Raw genomic sequence first — 20,607 nt, forward strand, 5'->3', positions numbered from 1 at the left:
AGCCAAGTAAATGGTAGTCTTTACACTAGAGCCTAAATAAGCTAAGAAATATTTCAAGGAAAGTAAATTTTAAATTCTTCAAGTAAAAGAAAGCCTCACACACAACCTATGTTGTTTACTTCAGGTTTACTTAAGCCTATTTTCCCATGCAACGTAAATTAAGTTTGATTGACATGTTTTGCCTTCCTCAAAACTAAGAAACTGCAAGTTCTCTAAATCGGATTTGAGGATGGTTTTCGAGTCACCTGAAACTTTCTTGAATCGTTTCAACTTTCTGGCTTTAATGAGATGCAAAGTAAAGTTTTGTGAGATTTTACTTAGGCCTTCCCACGTGCATTTTTGGTGAAGTAAAACTTGACAGCTCTAAGACTTACTTAACAGCCTAGTGTAAAGACAACCAATTTCTTCAAGCTTACTTTTCCAAAGTAATGACAAACCAGGCTGGATCATGCGAGTTTTTAATACTTGTAGCTAACAACACATTCCCGTCACCTGACACTGCAGACACCCTAAAACTAATGTACTCTTATACTATAAAGCACTTAACTTTTTTAATCGCCTGACTTTCAACTACTCTAAACTAATTATTGTATTAGCACTTAAATTAAAGACCTTAAAAATTAATATATTGATGTGTGCCATGAAAAGTAGCCAAAAACCACGCTCTTGGATCAATTCTTTTAAAGGGAGTTTTTCCAACTAAGATATTGAAATCCAGTCATTTTCTTTGATTGTCGCGCACATTTTGAAACAATTAATGGAAATTAACGAGGATCCATTACTCTTACTATAAGTATGCCCTAGTTTGTTAACCTTTGCAGAAAGTACTTCGTGTCAAGCTAACATATACTCTCTACTAGTCACATACTATGATCAAGGGCCTGGTTTTTATAGCTGTGCCCTCTTTCCCACATCAACATATTAAGTTGATCATTACTTTTTAACACTACACACTTTTACATTTAATCATTTCCACTGCCACAGCGATTTTATCCTTTTACTCAGATGCAGTCTTCACATCAAATCCAAAAATCTAAACCATATGGACAATCTAGTGGGAATATTTACAAGGGAAATTGCTCCCTTAATGCTTGAGTAATTTTCTGAAAAAATTACAAGTCGCAGTTTATAAAGACAATGAATGGAAAAAGGATGTGTCTTCTACAGATAATTATTTCTCAAGCTATGAATATACAAATTGCTCCTATCCACTTCTAAATAAACTTATCTTGAATACACTTTGCAGCTCCTGTTTGGCTTGATTATGACTTGTTTTGCTTACAAATGTGCTAAGTGAAATCAAGAAGTGTTGAGCGTACTGTATCTATAAATATGTAAATGAGTACAAAATGACCAAAAATGTGATAATAAAAAAAAGCAAAATAATGTACAAGCAAGAAGTCCTGTCTAAACATCTGTACATGGGAGTTGAGTGGCAGAACAATGAACGTCAAGACTACAGGTTTTAAGACACATCCTTTTTTGTATTTGTCTCCTTTGTGAACATAGCTCAGATTATACCTCTGCAAATCAATTACTGGTACAAATCCTGGTATGGTGACCAGCACGGAACCCTACAAATAGAACACTAACCTAGAAACTCCTAATACGTATTGTTTTGTCCCTAAACAATTTCTAACTAGCAAACTAAGCAAGGTTTTAGCCAGGTGGGAGTCACATTGTCCCACGGAGACCTAGTCTTGAAGAAAACAAAATTCTGACATCTTGGTTCTAGATCTACTGGATTGAGAATTAAGAGAGTCTTGGGCCTATTTTTCCGCAAAAATTGCAAAAAGTTCCCCCTGGAAGGGATGGAGGGCTTGCCCCTGACCTCATTAGAGGGGTGGGGGTTATTTTGGGATCATGTGTGAATAATTTCCTGGCTAAAACCCTGAAAGTATGATTTTCATTACCAAGTGCAATGTTGACCAAATGAAACAGATGGAAAACCAAATGAAATTTTCACTACTTCCAGACATAACTTTGATTGACAACGAGGGAAGATAAAAAGATCCATAGATGCTAAGTATGCAAAGAAAAACAGGAATAATACAACTTAAAGCTCAAATAAAGTAACTTCTACATGTCATCAACTTTCAGGATTTAGACAAAACGTTTTCTTTACTTTTAACTTGGTTAAGCAATTTCGATTTCGATTTTGTTCTTCCCTGCTAATTTGGATTTTAGTCTGAAAGTTCCACCATATTACGGCAGAGTGATCAATAAAGCACTTGGTTGCAAATCTGATTAGATGTATTGATTCTCATGGCAAGTCACTTCTCCTTTAATACGAGAATGCATTCTCTGGCTAATCTCATTAAATAGTGCATGGCACTTTGAATGCCATGAAGTTGGTCATAACACAGCAAAATAAAACTTTATAATCTGCATCCCAGCAAATAATCACAGAGACGCCGTCAATCTGAATGTTCTAAAGATAATAGAAAATTCCCTGCTAGAGTTAATTAATCATGTCAATACAAACTATCAACAACTTGAAAACATATCTAGATGCACTGACACCTGACCTTAAGGCTTTGCTAATGTCCCTTTGAAGCACGTCATTGTGATTTACCACAGTACCATGACAAGGACAAGTTGCGACTGGCCTCCCCCCCACTTTACTCTGAAGGTACAGTAAGTAAGCTACTACTGACTGACAGTATGTTATTACTGGGTGTGGCCGGTTTTTCACCAGTGCCCAAGGGTTGTTTGCCCTTGACTCATCGCCGGTAATGGATTCCCTTGAAAGGCGAATCCTGAGTGAAAGTCCTCCTGATAAGGTGGTGATAAAATAGAGGGGTCCATACTGTGGTGTTGAAGATGGCCCTGAACATTTTGCCCCGTCTTCATGTAGCCACCTACATTGTCACACTCAAGGGGTGGCAGCATGTCCTCAAACGGGGGAGGGACTGTCCAGTTCCTCCCTTGCATATTTGTGGCATAAACTGGGTTATCTGGCCTTGTGGCTGTGGCAGTTCTTTCTCCGGGAAAATAAGGCATGTGATTACCGGTATGCATTTGTGAGGCTTTCCATTCATAGCCCTGCTGGTGTGGCAAGTGTCTTGGTGGTTGATGTTGCACTGACTGCGCCTGCTGTTGCCAGTTACCAGGTATACTTTGACCTGGCATATTTTGCATTCTTCTAGGGCTTGTCATGGGGTTGGGTGATTGTCCTGAGATGCAGCTGTTACGGTACGTATCACTCTTTTCTCTCTTTTTCATTTCAGCTGAGATCAGCGCAGATTTGCTTGGGACTTGTATCGGAGGCTGTGGCGATGGGATGGTTGAATAGGGCAGATGGTTTTGCTGCGGTGGGCAGTGCTGTTGAGGTTGAGAGGAGACTTTCATTTGCCCCATACCCTGCCAAGAGATGTTCACACTTGCCGTGGAAGGATTGGAATTACCAATGGGGGAGGGGTCTGGAGTTGGCAAATTACCAGGCGACATATGAGGTGAGGGGTAACCAGGGGAGGGGTAAGGTGAGGCAGCTGGAAAATGCTCAAGATTTCCTTTGGGTGGGCTTTGAGATAACGAAGGATGGCTTCCATCCGGGCTTGTTAGTCCACCACTAGATGAACTCGAAAGACATTCTGTAGCAAGACGTATCGCTTCCTCGTACGTTGGTGGATCAACAGCCAGTAGTGACATGGATGACGACATTTCATCAATGCCCGGAACATTCTCTAGTGGTTCAAGATGGAAATCTTCTAATGTCAATTCTGTGAAATAAGATGCAAAAACAGTTAGAGAGTTTTACTTCAAAACTACGTTCACAGTTTGAGCACAGGCTGTTATTATTTGCTATAGTTAATTTCAGGTTATGAAATTAGTTTTAGAGTGCTGAAATTGCCCGTGCAACAACTATTCCACAAGTAATTATGGAAAAAAGGAGACAAAGACTCAAATCAACAACCAACAGCACACAAAGTTTAACCCTTTAAGCCCCAGTATCCAAATACAAATTCTCCAAACTGATCTTCAAACATTTCCTTAAAGAATTAGTTGAAAGATTTTGATGATAGATCAAGGCATTTTCTCTTGGGTGATCATTTTATTAATTCTCATAACTTATCGCTTGACAGGGTATGAATATTGTTAGGAGAAAATTGATCTTGGTCACTATTGGGACTTAAAGGCTTAACGAGCTAATCACCCACAATTATGCCTATGCAATGGACAAGGCATCTCAGAAACATGAGCACAAAAGAGCCCAAAAACCAAAAATCTCATTTTATGGAATAGCATCAGCCCCAAACTACTGAAGATCAGAGCCAAGTCTAGACACATCCAAAACTGAAAGGGTGTAATATATTTTAATTATGCTTTTCTCAGTGAAATTGAAGAACAGCTCCGCAAAAATCTGTCGCCTGTCTGTAGGTAGACTGTCGCCCAACAGTCAGGCAACTGACATACAACAGTTGGCAGAGAAATGGCCCACAACTGGCAAACAGCCCACTGTCAGCCAGCAAATGACTAACAGTCTGCCAACAGTTTTCCCTATTTAAGCGGATAAGTGTCAGCCAACTGATGGCTGGCAGTCAGTTAACTGTCAGTTAACTGTTGATCGCTTGTCGGTTATCTGTTGGCAATGTGTCAGCAACTGTCTGTGCACTTTTGGAAAAATTGGGCTGTTGGTTTATGACTTTTAGCAGTAATAACAAATGTATGGTGAAGAAATTTTTTTAATAAACCGGGGTTAGTGCTAGTCTGTTAGCTGACTGCCACAGAGCTGTTGGTCATCTGTCAGTGAACTGTGGGTTGGCGGTATGCCGACACATGGCTGAGAGATTTTAAGGGAAGCTGTTCTTCATGCAATTTAGCCACATTCAGCATTATGGACTGTCCACTGAAATGAGTGAAACATAAAAATGACCATTTGAAACAGTGAAAGATCATTATGCAACTGTGAAGACAATTCCAATCGATATTGAAACCCATTCAGTTTGACAAGCTTTCAAAGTTTAATATTGTCATTTGTAATTTTGAATTGGTGCTCTGGAGAAAAAACTGTTTGTCACGAAGCTGTGCTCACAAAATTAAGAAAACATTTCTCAGCTGTCACTAAGGTTCAGAGAAAATACATTTAAGTGGAAAAACTAACACCACTAAACATAATGGAGCAAACTGTGACACACTGTCCCTTTAAACAGAAGGTGGAAAAAATTAGCACTCAAAATACTGGTAAAAATGTGAAAAAACTTGGTTATTACCATTAGTACATTAAGGAGTCTCATGCATATAAGGTTAAAAAAATGTGTGTGCTAGCTGGCAAGCGCACTATGAATGAATTACTGGAAGTTATGACTAAAAATGGAATGACAAAAAGGAATGGTTTCTCTTGCTCTGTGTTATTGGCCATGACTCTGACATACTCAAACTGGTTTTAATCATGCACAGCAACTGCATTGAAGTGTACTGTATTAGTTTTATTGCATTATAATGATTATGACAACCTGTAGTGGTATGTGAAACATCATTTGGTTAGTAAATGACTCAAATGGCCTTCAAATGCTACATTCAAGATGTCGTCGCTGAATAACCCTAACCCCAATACTGCATCTTGTATAGATAGCAGCCTTCCATCCAAAATAATTTTTGATAATGTTTTCAAAAACTTTCGCACCAAAACATGATCATGAAAGTGAGAGACTTTGATGAATTTTCTGTACTAACCATTTCACACACACCATTACGTACCTTGTTTACCCCCCCCCCTCCCACCAAAAAAAAAAACATCCATAACCATCATTTCCAATTTCTCCTGGGTATTACGGTTAATGCCCTGACAACACGCAAAGACAATGGTTGTGCAAAGTGTTGGAGGGTAAACAAGGTGCATTATGGTCTATGTTAAAAGGGTAAATGGCAACCTTACAACGAACAGGGTAGGCATCCAACCTCCCCTTGTACATAATTATAAGGGTTAAAGTAGTCATTTATGACCTTAAGAATACTTAACACGTTGCACTGACACTGCGAAAAAAATGCATACTCAAACACAAAAACAAGTTCACTGAGTGAAATTTGAGGAAAGTGACGCAAGCCACAAAGCAGCAATTTTCCTTTTGACTGGGTGAGCACGTCTGCATTTGATGATAGGCTAGGCAAAGGATGTCTGCTCTGATTGGTTAGAATATCAGTGTCGTTATTAATTTAACTTAAACCAAATAAAATTATATGATTACTTTTGAAGGCCTTGAAAGAGCACTTGATCTCATTCTAAACTTTATTACTAAACAAAGTTAACTTTATAACCATTAACTAACATTTATAAATAATAGATAAGAATATAGAAGTCAAGTTACTCAGCATTAAAAGACATTAACAGAGCTTTATGTTATTAATTTAATTATTTACAGGGTGCATAACATTAGAGTTACTTTAAGTGAAAGAGTCTGCGTTGTACAGAAAGCGGAAACAAAGAAAAGCAAGCAGCAGCGAGAGAGAGCAAGAGAGCAACACAAGGTTCATCTTACCTTGTGGATCAAGAAGCGTGAAGTCTAGGTCAGGAGCATCCTTTTCAAGCTCAGCTTGTATATCTACACCCAAGTCCAGCAAGGGCGGAGACAAGGGTGCAGAAGTACAAGAGGTAGAGCTTAAGAGGGCATCAGGAAATGGGGACCCAGGGTGCTGTGGTGAAGGGGGAAGATCTTCCTCCATTGGGGAGGTTGCACCTAATAACAACAGAACAAATGGTGAGTCCCAATTGGACGACTATAACCAGGTAATTAGAGAGAGCTTTAAAAACTTTTGGATGGAAAACATTTTCAAGGGTTTTTCATATTGATTCAAAATGTACATCCTCAAAATAAAATCTATTCAAAGAGTTCTGTTTTAGGTGCATTTTTATAGTAATTCAGAGAAAATTACAGGAGATTTTTTATTGGATCATGTTGACAGAAAATTCAGTGGCTTCTCTGGAACTGCAGTGAGTAATTTTTTTAAAGTTATAGACATTACTAGATAACCTGCACAGTAAAAATTAAAAATCTAAATGCAAAGGGGCAAAATGCCTCCACTTACAGGTGCAATAATGTACATTATCACTGAAATTCAGCTAATAGTTTTGTGATTGCAGATGGTATTTACATGAAAGGTTACCAAATAGCTTTAAAGGCCAAGATGTTTGAAATAACTTACGAATTTTTCCTCATTATTATCTACTTAAGCATGAATTTTTAAACAAAAATTGTAATGGATTTAGAATTAAAATGAGTAAAAATCAAAGGTAGTCTTTGTTTTATTCTGAAAAGGGATTGGCCTAAACAAAATTGCTGGGATTTTTAGAAATTCAATCATCACAATCCCTTGAAGAAATACAGAATGTTTCTTTAAGAGTGTTTAGAGAGGTGCCTTTAAATTATTGGGTAACCTTAATGGCAGGAGAACGGGGGAGGGAGAGGGGGGAGGGGGTGGCAGCCAAACATGGATGTCATAGCACAAAATAAGCGGGCAAGTGAAAGAAAACCAGCAGCACATCTGATCCCCATTTCGCTGTCATGAAACAGCGAGACTTGCAGGTGGCACGTATGGATGTTGCAGCACATAGCAATAACATAAACACTGGCAACTTGCTGTGGAAAGGAATACTGCTACACCTACATGCATATACGCATTGGATTTAACAAGTCAATAAAACACACTTTACATTAATAAGAAAGTGATGTTTTTGCACAGTGGTTTACAGTCACTTCTCCCACCTGTAACTTTGCTCATATTCAGTTCACTGAAATTCTCTAGCAGATTTAAAGAAACTGCAGCTACTCATGCCAAAATGCTTTAACAAGAAATGATTGTTTTTATCTTTCTTATTTCTTTGCTCAGGGGACCCTAACCCATACTTTAAGTATGGGAAATAGACAACAATGAATGCACCCCACTTTCTTTGATCACGGAAGAGAAAGGGGAGGTTCTGCCTGAATCTCATCAAGCCTTTGGCGTTGCAGCAGCCCAAACTTCCAGACTAGTCAATCTTGTTTGCCCTTATATCCAACTGATGCAAGCATCCATTTCTTGATAAACTGATAGTCATAACTGAGCCCACAGTACCAAGCACAAGGCTGTTGGGAATCTATAAGGCCTCGGTTTAACAAAGATTTGACTCGATTCATGCAGAGTATTTTTTGAGTATGCCAAAACCAAGCAACCAAAAGAAAGGCTCTAATTGCAAGGTGCAAACATGTAAAGGATGTTGATGAAAGTAACGACCTTGTACAATGTCAGCAAATTGACTCATGAGCAAAACAACTGGCTACCTTTTGCAGTGACTGATCTGACAGTTAAGAACAGGTTTTTAAATACATCCTTGTGACCTTTGCAATGGGCAAAAATTCATGTTTGTAGTCTATAATACTTTTTTCCTACAAAAGCCATACTTTCAAAAAATGAGCACCAGCAAACAAGCCCTTGCCACTAAATAAGTGCCCACCCCTCGGCCAGAATACAAAATTAACTAAGACCCGATGCCATAAAATGTCTCTTTTTTACTCACTTGTCTATTTCACTTCAAAAAATTTGTTTTTTTTTACTTAAATGGCATCTCTATATCCGTGTGCATACATAGCAAAAATAAGTCTTCACTTTGATTATTAAAGCAAGTGTAACCCCCCCTCCTGATTAAACAATCTCCAAAGTATCCTTTATGCCCCACACCCCTCTATTTCTGCTCCATTAATTAGGTGGTGCGATAATTTCTGCGAACTTAATTTCCATTATTTTATTCTCGATAAGCTTTTGACATTCTTCACACCTAAGAAAGAGGAGTATTTTTCATCATGGCCGAGGTCTGCCAGTACCAGTAAAACTGCTAAGAACCCTCGATGTGGGGAGGTTTCTTCCAGTGATCCCCTTGGTACATTTGGGGAAAACAACACGCGCAAAGTTTCCATTTCAGATTATACATTTCACTTTGATCCTGTGTCTCAACAAGTTTTGTTTCTTTGTAAACGGCACATTAATTTCCTTCAATCTGAAATGTTACCCCCTCCTTTGTGTTAATTTCCTTTACTTGAAATTTGTTTTCCATTAAATTTGCATTAATTTTCAATACCATAATCTCACTGACGATTAATTTCCTATATAATATGGTAAGTGTCCAAGCCCATTAACTTCTAATTCTCTGGAACCTTCGCTGTGGAGAATTTTCATACACCATATCAAGAATAACTTGGCCAAAGGCACTGGGCATTCAAAAATCAGACAAACAAAACTGTAAACTCAAGTTTTTTCTGTTGCCTTTATCATTGTTTTCACATGGTGAAGGGCTGACAGTGATTGCTTCATATTCTCCAGAAACAATAATTATCTTAAGATATACAGTTAACGTTGTCTTCAAGATCATTGCTATTAGTTTTACCAAAAACCCATGGCCTTTCTATAGCCTTATTATTTTATCTGTATACCGAAGCGTTATTAAGCCAAAAAAGGAAAACACTTACCGCTTGCAGGGGACTTTGCAATATCATCAGAAATTTGCTGCGGCGGCTTCTTCTTAACTCTACCATTACTATTAGGGTACTTTGTGGGCATGTTCGGAAATTTAAAGGAAGAGACAGAGAAACGATCCCAAGGAACTGCCTGTGGACTGCCACCATTCCTGTAGCTTCCAATACTGGCCGGACTGCCTGGGCTTCGTGGGCTAGGTGACCCACAGTCACTGGCTGTGAATGGCAGAGCTGGGAATTGCCCTCTTTGTCTTAATATTTCTTCACCTTCCTCATCACTGCAAACAGTACCCAAATCACAGTTACTTAGATAATGTTCGGCAAAGAAAGAAGCCCTTTGAGACTCTCGATCTCATGTATTGAAAATTCCAAAACTCGGTGCAAAATTTGAGACAGAAAATCAATATTTCCACTGAACCGCTTGAACTTCATCAGCGTTGTGAAATGTCAGATTGTGTAACAGAAAAAATTTGTACATGGTAGTCATAGGAACAAGGTACCCTCAGGACGATAACCTTTCTTCAAGATAAAATTATATAAAACCTACCTCAGAGGTCTGTTTGTTGTGATAATAAAGTCAGGTTCATTTCCTTTAAACACCACTTGTGCCGTTCCTGTCAACCACTGCCATTTGAGGTTTTTATTAAGCATGCGGAAAGTTCCTTGGCATTTGCCAGTGGTCATCACTAGTAAAAGAAAAATAAATTCTTACAATGTTGTAAGCAGAGCTCTCACATGTGAAGCGTGTGCAGCAGAGCACCATGGGTAATAAAATTTGGGTGGTGATGTTGGCCTTGTCTTCCTCGTCAAAGGGGACGTAAAAGAACACACACTACTGTTCAAATAGGGTAGGGGAAGTTTCCCCTGTTGTGTGGTATACCTTTCACGCGTCACTCATATCATGGGCTATGGGTGGGTTACAGTAAGCTCATAAGTGAATTAATTGCGGCTGCTACTGATGCCCTTGAATGCTGATGTCTGAGGTTACCGTCAGAATGTTAATATATAATGTAAAGTGGGAGCGTCTTGTTATCCTCTAATTCACAACATTACATTACATTAATTTTGGTTATATATGCATCCAAGAAATTTTGGTGGTGGCAAACTCATCTTTCCATACAATACATCCACCTCTTCATGTCAGAAGAAGTGAAATGTCAAACTTACTAGCTTAGAGACCAAGGTATACACAATCTGTGTTAACTCTTTAAGTCCCAATGGTGACCAACATCAATTTTCTCCTAACCATATCCATAGATTGTCCAGAGATTAGGTTATAAGAATTAATAAATTGATCACCTAAGAGAAAATGCTTTGATTTTTTATCAAATTCTCTCAACACATTCTTTAAGGAAATGTATAGAGATAAGTTTGGAGAATTTGTATTTGAATATTGGGGCTTGATAATTGGACATCCACATTACATTATGTTCAATTGACAGGTGTCAAAATAGGATATCCAATTTTCAGTATCACATGAAGGCTGTATTACAGGCCCGGGTGTAAAACTCACTGAGGTGGCTTTTTCTTTTTTAAGTTCTTTACTGACCAGTCATTGGTTTTTAATTGATTGCAGACTAAGTTTGTTCCATCTTAAGAAGGGATTCACTTTGCTTCTTGTTTATGGCGATAGTTGAATTACATCAGAAAGACACTTCTTAAAAGATAAAAACAGAAGCTTTGCTTTTGGTTTTGGCTACATCTATATATAGCAAAGGAAATCACGATGGTGAGCAGATTTTTTGTCGAAGGAAGGAGGCAGACGTTGCTTTATTCTTGCAAGTGACAAGAATGAGAAAGATCAGAAAAATCTACGAAGCAAACTTAACAAGTTGATTATTTCCCAAAACAGGACGACCACAAAGCAACGAACCTTGAAACACCAAACAAACAAAACGGATTGAAACACGCCAATCACGAATCACAAACCATGACCTTTTGAACTCAAACAAGTAAACATCTGTTTCCTAAGAGGTCCGCTAAGATGATTGACGGAACAGAAAAACCCAAAAATCCTTCGAAGTTTGCAAAATGCAACTTGGGGAAATGAAAGAAGCTGGAGTTAATAATGTTTGTATGGCAACAAAAACATTGTCATTTTACAACCTAACTTCTAATATTTCATTGGACAAAGCACAGACAAAACTGTTAATGTTTGAAAAGCAAAACTATGCCCTTTATTCAACACACTTCAAGGATGGATGGAAATGGTAGTAACAAAAACATTCAATAAAAGAATAAGATATCTCTCTACAGCGTTTTAACCTGTGCCCTTCTGTATACTACATTAAGGACCTTACGATCTAAAAAATAGAAAAAAAGAATTCTCGTCCTTTGAAACTTTTCTGCCCTTATACCAAGTCACCTGGTTTGTTGAAAGTAGGGAGGTTAGATTGCAGCTGAAGAGGGGTCACTGTGTCCGAGTTCAGAGATAGATGGTAAAATTTATGGCCTTGCTGTTCCCATTCTCAAGTCAACTCAAAATTTGGTCATTTCAGGTTGTAGTTTTGGCAAAGAAATGTACAAAAAAAGTGATGCACGTGCAGAGCTGTAGTTTTGCTCATAAAACCTATTGTCGTTTAGACATTCCCATTGCCATCGCCGTCAAAGGTTTGTAACGTCATAATTATTTTGAAATTGAGGCATGATCTTCTCTTGGATTTGCAGCTGATTTCTCCAATTCAGGGATTACCGACAACTAAACCATTTCACTTTGACGTGTAAAGGCATCCTTTAAAAGATGACAAGCAGCTTTATGGATTGTTTATGCAATGACTCTGTTATTTTACATCAAGCAGCAACTGCAGCCTTAACTTACCATACTCATACACTTAAGGCATAGAGGCTACAACTTTAATTTGGTGTACCACCTACACATGTGGATATTAAAAGTTTGCAGAGCTTTACTTACAGTCATTGTGAAGAGTCTGAAGTACAGGGATGTCATCAAAATGAATCATACAGTAACTTGATTGCAGAGCTATGTCTCTCTTGTGATAGCCAAGCAAAGATCGCCCCCTGACAAGAAAAAAATACCATTACCATTTCTCTTATACCAGTAGTATTTCCTCATGAGGGATGTCACTTGGATTTCCAGTTTTATCAGTATGTCGCAATACCAACCTAATAGTAATGATTTTCTAAAAGAATGAAATCTTTAGAACTGAAAGAACAGTGTCTTACTTCTGATCAATGTCCATAAAACTCAGGTCCATTCTGTTCTTGGTGCAGAACAATGATGTTTTTAACCTGATCTCAAGCATTGACGAAGATACAGTTTCCAGTGGAGTACAGATCATGAACAGACCATATTCACGTTTCTCACTATCTGGAAGGGTCATCTCACGCAGACGTCCACTACATCGGAATGGCTGCAGAGTTAAACATATCCACACTAAGCATCTATTTTTTTTACGGACATAATTAACAACATAATTTCCCATGACAAGGATTCTACAATTTAATTGAAATTTTAAACAGTCAACTTTTGTCTGCAAAAAATAGGTGATGAAAGCGTATTAAAAGAGTGAAAGAATTTTCCCATGTTCCCATTCATACTTTTTTGAGCTCTACAAATTCCATGACTTTCCAGGAATATTCCATGAACTATTAAACTTTTCCATAAACTCAGGTTTATCTTGCTTCTAGCTTGATTTAGGATATGTTTTGATCGTACCGTGTTCAACACACACATTTTGGTGGATTTTGTGGACCATGCCACCCCCACCCCCCAACCCCTCTTCGCACTGTTCAATTACTTCTCTCAATCTTACATTATCGTTGCTTTGACATCTGCAGTAACTACTCTACCAAACATAACTTTAATTTTCCACGACTTTCCAGGACTGTAATATGTGATCCGTAAATTTCATGACTTTCCAGGTTTACCGTGACCTGTACAAACCCTGAAATAAATCAATTACTACTGACAAACCTTGAAAAAGCCAGCACTGGTGTTGAGTATGCATTTCATTCTACACACAAAGGACCTCTCTGTCTCTACGTCGTCTCCATTTTTGCTTCCATCATCTGCAGATATTATGATACGTCTCATCAACAACGATGAAATGATCAAAGGTCCTTAACTTAACTTTTACTAGACTTTCTAAAAGTCCTTTAATTTTTTTTTTCTGGTTGGTGATGCCATTTTAAAGGACTTTTCATACCTGTTTGGTGCAAAATTCATCCATGCAATTCAGTGATGTCATGACAATTGACCAATAGGAGTGAGTGATATTTGACGCCACTTCCGACACAACATATGTCAATCATTTTTTCATCCATGAATTTATGATATGATTCAAATCCATTCAGGTGAAACAAGTTGAGCGAACAACAAATCGATGCACGACCTCGATGCTTGCTTTTAGCATAGTTAATAGAGCGGAATTGTTATGAAACCCGTCAGATTCCTTTGTTGATATGTTTTTGTGGACCTGAAAGTGCACAACGTTCAAGAGCATTCCTATCACTTTGATCGTATTGACCAATAAAAACGTTGCATTAATTTATTCCGTCACAATTTGCCACAAGAAAACAAAGGATTGTGCACTTTCAGGCTGCTTCCACCATAAACTACAGCACCATTGCTTTTATACTTGATGTTTGCCGCTCTTCATAACCAGTCTCCTAATAACCACGCTTTTAGGAACTAATGAGAGGTTCACTTGTAGCAAGTCAACTTTTACCAAAGAAGAGTAAAAACTCAGGTTTGGCTGGTCAAGAATCTTAGTTACCATAAAACAGAGGAAAGTCATAATTTTAGTCAAAAGACAGTTTACCTCCACTGCAAGTGCTTCCTGTCTCCGAAGCTGTACCATCATTTTCTTCATCAAGAATTCTTATTTTCTGTAAAATAATTCAACAAATGGAATGTCAAATATACTAGTGTGCTATTTTTAAAACATGAATTTTGAACAAAGCAATATAATGCAAAAAATTTTTTAAATCAACAGTCTTAAATGACTTATGTAACCTTAATATCACCGTAAATGTCCCATCCACTAGATACATGTAAATATAGCCAAAACCAATTAAGGTATGTGTCGCTAGCAGAAAGAGAGTTTTTAAACAAATAACAGAGAGAACTGGAAATGAATTAGACCTTGTTTTTTGTTTTATATTCAAATATCCCAGCACTTTATCATGTTCAAATGGAGTGGATGAGTGTATCAAATATCAAAAAGATTATTTCAGGGAACACTGTCATAAATTGTAAATCCTTTTGTGCAGCAGACAATATCAGGACAAAGCAATATATGAAAAAAAATGGGAAGCCCTGAAAATTAATAACCACTTGCTTCTTTTTACAATGCATTAAACAACATAGAAAGGTTACTGGGCCATGAAGGCCAAAAAGAAAAGAAAGTGTTGTTAAAAATTATTGCTAGGAGACAGGTCTGCATAAAACTTTTGGACAAATATTTATTTAAGCAACATGAATGCCTCGCTTTCTTGTAACGTTTTCTCTTTTATTTAACATCTTCAGGACCTCATCTTTAGGATTAAAGAACTTTGCTCTAGATAACATTCAATACTTGATATTTATCTTGTCAATTTAGAACCAAAATCAAAACACTATATTGGCCTCTAATGTTGTTAGTGGTTTAAAATTCATTTTGTAGCATAAAAAAAATAAAGTAAAAAATAAAAATCCACCTTATTATTTTGTGTGTCAATGTATTTAGCACAAAAGTACTAATTGAGGACACCTTTTTACATCTCCTACAGGAGACGGGACCACCATTTTAGGTGGTCATCCGAGCCACGTGAAGGTCTAGCCGTTTGCAGGGCAAAGGCAATATCTTCATTTTTCAGTTATTTTAAGACCTTGAGTATTGGTCAGGCCCCAGGAGTTGAACCCGCAACCTCCTACTCTGCATTCAAGAGCTTTTCCTGCCGCAGTTTTCTCAGGCAATAACTTCAAGCAAAGTTTACAAGAACAACAAGAAAACCCCTTGGCACTCGCTCTTAGTCCTTTACACCCCAAGATCCACATACAAATTCCCTAGACTGATCTCCAAACATTTTTTTTTAAAACAGGTTTAGAGAATTTGATGAAAGATTAGGACATTTTTCTTTTGGCAACAATTTCATTAATCCTCCTAACCTTTTCTAGTGATAATGTATTGATGTTGTAAGGAGAAACAGGCGCAGATCTAGAATAATACTGACCGATTTCCTACTTCTAGGGAGGTCTGGCGGCATGCTCCCGACCCCCTAGTAAATGTTTTGGATTTTAACTCCCTAAAGTCCCCTTTCCTGGGTTTATGATTCATTCAGACAGGATATTTACTGACTGTCCAAACCATTTTTCAGATTTCAACTTGGAAGGTTTAAAGTTTTTTACTAAAAATACATTTATTATGAAAAATCTGACCGATTTGCGTAAAACAGTGGAAACCGGTATGGATCTGCACCTGAGAAAATTGATGTTAGTCACTCTTAAGACCTTAAAGATTGGGCCCAGTTCTGGAAGTGTTAATTCCCTGCTTCTGATTACCCATTTACAACTGTAGGTGTCACTGGCTCTCACAAGATGACTGTTGCTTTTCTTTTTCAAACAAGCCGAATTGGAATTTAGAAATGCTGGTGTTTGGAGATGGACTGGAAAAGACCGATATTAGCTTACAAGTTGTCCCATGTATGATTCTGTAAACTGGTTGTTTCAATACTAAGTTGTTTTGGTACAAGTCGTTTTGATACAATCCAAGCAGTGAAATTGCACAAAACTTTTGTTCACTTCAGGTATAGATTGCATGTGAACAAGAAGAACATTCTGGGTGAATATTCTTTGTAAGCCAAGGACGTGAAACTAATATTACACCTCAACTAAAATAAGTTGTATTGAATCGTCTTGTATTGAAAGGACTTTGCAACCATGCCGAGTCTGGAAATCAAACATGAGCTTAAACACTAAGCACAATATCTTTCATCACATCAACCTGCATGTTGGCATTAACGTAATGGTTACAAGTCACGTTGAAAAGTAGCTGCCGCCCAGTTAGCTCAGTTGGGAGAGCGCCGGTCTGCTGAGCGGGAGGCCGTAGGTTCAAACCCCGGCCGGACCAACACTCAGGGTCTTTAAATGACTAAGGAGAAAGTGCTGCCTTTGTAATAACATCTGCAAATGGTTAGACTTTCTAGTCTTCTCGGATAAGGACGATAAACCGTAGGCCCCGTCTCACAAGCCCTTGCACATGTAGTAAATCTGTGGGACGTTAAAGAACCCACACACTCTTCGTAAAGAGTAGGGCACGTAGTGCCCGGTGTAGTGGTCTATCTCACTTTCACACTCATGTATGGGGGCATCATCACTCATTCCTTCAGTACTTGTAAACTGCACCTTAAGCAGTCTGGCAAAGTCCCCCAACCAGTGTTGTAAATTATCCCTGAAAAGCCGCTTGGGGAGTGGATAATAAGATATTTACAATTACAATTACGAAAGGGGAGAAGAGAGGAATAAAGTGTCAACAGATGCTCTGCGAGCCTGTTCACAAGTTACTCTAGAGAATAATACTCTCTTACTTGTTCCTCTTCATCTTCTGGAAATGGTTGCAGATTTTTCCTGATAAGATCATGATCATCAACGTGTATAAACCTCAGGAAATCTTGATGAATTACACTGGCCTGGAAAAAAAGAAAAAAAGGTTAGAACTTTTCAGAATTTATGACGGTGGAGGAAACATAACACAACAGAAGAGGAAAAAATTGATTGTGTAGAGTGTCACTAAATGTAACTGTGACACGACATAATTAACAGAATTGCAAACTGGTAAGAATTTCATTTTGTTGCTTCTCACTAATTTCACCCATTACTTCTTGAAATGGTAACATGGACTGCAGCTTGGTGCTTTTTTGGTTAGAAAACTTTGTATTTCGTTTTAGAATAACTTCAGACTGATCAACGGTTTTTTTTGTTCAGTTAAGGATGAAAAAATTTTTTTGAACTTTTTCTGGAAGAAAAATTAGGAGGACTGTCAATATATAAATTTCATGTTTATTAGTATTCTTTATATAAAATGATTATTGGTATTCCATTGATTCAGTCATTCATATTTCCCCTGAGGCTGAATTCAAAGCCTGACTTTTCAGTTTGCAGAATCTTATCAGGTATAAAGGTCTTTACTAAAACCTAAATCATTGGATAATGCAATTCTAGAGTTCTGATTGGCTTAGCCATCATGGTATATGAGCCATTATACCATGCTCTCCAAATATCGTAACTGTACGCGTCTGCACAAATAAAGTCAGAAAGAATTCTCAATTTTTTGTGGGTGTTTTCTAATAAAACAATTATTCCACTCGTGCTTGTTGGATATGAGATGATTATAGCCAACTTGGCGCTAGAGGTGCTTGGCGCCGACTTGGCTATCTACCATCTCATATCCAAAGTGCACTGGTGGAATAATTGTTAAATACACATGATTAAATCTGCAAAGTCAATAATTGGACAATATGCCTACTGAATATTAATGAGTTTTTGAAGCCCGGATACTTTTTAATGACTCAACAGATGGGGTGATCTCCTCTTAAGAGGAAGATTATTATTCCATCAGAAAGAAACAAAAAACATATGTACATTCCTAGTACAAGAAATGACATTTTCTAGAACCAGAAATATAAACAAACTACTGGCTTTACTAACATGGAAAAATGTTACTACCGGTACTTTCTTTATCAAAAAAAACAATCTTATAATTTTGTTGAAGGTTAATGACTTCACCAAAGCTTGATTCTTACAAGGAAGAGAATGATACTCAGGTAAGTGAATGATAATCTTCAATTGTGAGCATTCATTTGTTTATTTTGTGAAATGGCATTTCTTAAACAAACAAAGCACTTCCACTATTAATTCTGTGGGTGATATTCTTTTGAGATGAAGACACTCCAATGAACCCTTAAACTTTTTAACGTTGTCCATTTTCCTTGTGAATAAGAACTTTCAATCAAATGTTACATTTCAAACACAGACTGCATTCTAGAATATCACCTTTCAACTACTTGGGGGGTGAGTGATGACCTTGACATAATAAAATGTAACAAAAATATCCCTGTTAATGTGATGGAATTTCAAACATTTAGAAAAACAATAGGAAAATTTACACAGTAAGAGAACCACAACTGGTTTGTCATAATTAAGGAACCAGGTAAAAAATTCAAAGTATGTGTCTATATATTAAAAAGTAATGACTTCCTGTTCCTCAAAATACAACACTTCTTTGTTGCTGTTACCACCACTGAAGGGTGACAAATTTAAGGCATAGTTTGACTATTGAAACATCAACACTTTCGTCTCGACACATGTGTCACTTTTGAAATGTTGGAATTATGATGCAAGATCAACATTTTTTCACTGATTGTCATTTGGGAAGGCCTTTTTACTGCTGTTTTCACTGTCCAAGAGGTAGTGTCTAACTTTCATGTTTTCTCCTTAGTTTCAAAAGCAAGTGGACAGAACATGATGGAATGGGGATGGAATGGCAACAAACTTGTGGTTGATTTTACCGCCTGTCCTTCACATTATTTTCTTTGGTAAAAAGTGACAATTAAAGCTTGAAAAGTAAACTATAGCTGTAGGTACTACAAAATGTACCATGCTTCAGGGATGGACACAAAAATGAGAGTAGAGACCTTTAGATTCTGAGACGAGAACAACTATGAGTACAAGATTTTCTCAATACCAAGTATTGCTCACGGGTGAACCAGTGTCATTTTGGCAGGAAAACATGATAGCCATTGTCATTCTTCTAGAGTTTAGTGGCGGGAACAAGTTATCAAATGTAAGAAGTTTTATCATTCTGCTATTGGGAGAGGCCTAACCTCCTTCAGTAAAATAACAGTACTAACTTTTTTGGAGAAAAAAAGTACATTGAAGCTTTCTGGGGTGTCTTTTTTTTTTAGAACACACACAAAAACTTTAAGTTAAATCTCCTTGTGGTACTGTTCTCTCCTCAAAGCTAAAGCTCTCCAGTAATTATTATATTATCAACCACTTTTAAGGTGCGAACATTCTAAATCAGAAACAGAAACATTAGTCTACATTACTGTTGCGTCTAAAGGTATACACTCATGGTCCTTAACCTTCAGATTAGACCCTTATCTCGTTCACACCCACCTTCAAATGAACCCCATGTTATGGCAAGATAATTTGTCACTACCTTTTTAACTCTACAGAAAAAATCCTACAACGTGAACATTCAAATGAAACCTTTTTGGAAGAACTGTAGCACATGGTGCTTTATTTTTGTCTCAGGATTCTACAAAACAAAATTTCAAATTTTTGTGAAGTTCTTGCATAATGTGACTGTTATGAGGAGGACGAGTCAAAGAGTTGAGTATAAACACTCAGATAAAAGAGAAGAGGTTATAGACATTGCCACCCTACATCCAGCAATAACCTCCTCTTGTGCATATCAGATCTTCTGCACTGAACTATCAGATCAGGAAAACACCAGCCATAACTAATATAAGCGGATTAGAAGAAACTAATCTTAAGCTACTAATCCTTGACCTTTTATTAATCTTATTAATCTCAGAAAAAGGTACTAATTTGACCTTTTCAGAGCATTAAAAAAGCCACAGTTAGGACACGCAGACATCAGCAGATGCAGGGCTGGAGAATAGTCCCGTCCAGTAGTCCAGGACAAGTAGATTTTTTGGATCAATTCCTGTTTCTCTTCTGGGAAATTGCCCACCTACCCCTCCCCTAAGCCATCATTTTGCCCTAAGTGAGAAGGAAGTGTTAGTGTTAGTTTAGGGGAGGGGTAGGTGGGCAGTTTCCCAGGGCAAGTTACTTTTAAAGCTTACTTGCCCAATTGGCAAGAACCAGGTGAGTTGTCCTCTAACAAAATCATTAACTATAAGACAAGCAAGAAGTGGCCTCAGGCAAGCAAAATTTTAGAGCTGCTTGCCCAAAGGACAAGCTTGTATTCAAGATTTTTTTAGAGCCCTGAGATGCAATAATTCTCAGAATCACCTTGTAAATCTCAAAATAAAACTATGGTGCAAAAGGCCATTTTGGAATATTATTAAATTCATACTTGGTTCCATGGTTTAGGAGTTTAAAAGAAAAGAATCGCATTGAGATTCATTAATAATTTATTTCTTTTCTTTGATTCCCCTCGGCCTCAGTGCCCCAATATCCACGTACAAATTCTCC

General features: G+C 37.6%; 1 protein-coding gene across 2 annotated transcripts in view; it reads right to left on the reverse strand.

Annotated features, from left to right (window-relative positions):
• Positions 1-442: 442 nt before the first annotated feature.
• Positions 443-20,607, reverse strand: part of LOC140925145 (uncharacterized) — a 29,391-nt gene continuing 9,226 nt past the window's right edge. The window contains exons 5-13 of one of the 2 annotated variants that reach the window (XM_073375103.1): positions 16,974-17,075; positions 14,228-14,294; positions 13,381-13,475; positions 12,630-12,817; positions 12,358-12,464; positions 9,994-10,132; positions 9,441-9,724; positions 6,480-6,677; positions 443-3,722 (exon numbers count right to left, since the gene is read on the reverse strand). In XM_073375103.1, coding sequence (XP_073231204.1) covers positions 2,692-3,722; positions 6,480-6,677; positions 9,441-9,724; positions 9,994-10,132; positions 12,358-12,464; positions 12,630-12,817; positions 13,381-13,475; positions 14,228-14,294; positions 16,974-17,075 — 2,211 coding nt within the window. In that variant the 3' untranslated portion in view covers positions 443-2,691. The remainder of the gene's footprint in view (positions 3,723-6,479; positions 6,678-9,440; positions 9,725-9,993; positions 10,133-12,357; positions 12,465-12,629; positions 12,818-13,380; positions 13,476-14,227; positions 14,295-16,973; positions 17,076-20,607) is intronic. The other variant, XM_073375104.1, reaches the window with a different exon arrangement.

Source organism: Porites lutea, chromosome 14 (genome assembly GCF_958299795.1).
Source record: "Porites lutea chromosome 14, jaPorLute2.1, whole genome shotgun sequence".
Taxonomy (NCBI): domain Eukaryota; kingdom Metazoa; phylum Cnidaria; class Anthozoa; order Scleractinia; family Poritidae; genus Porites; species Porites lutea.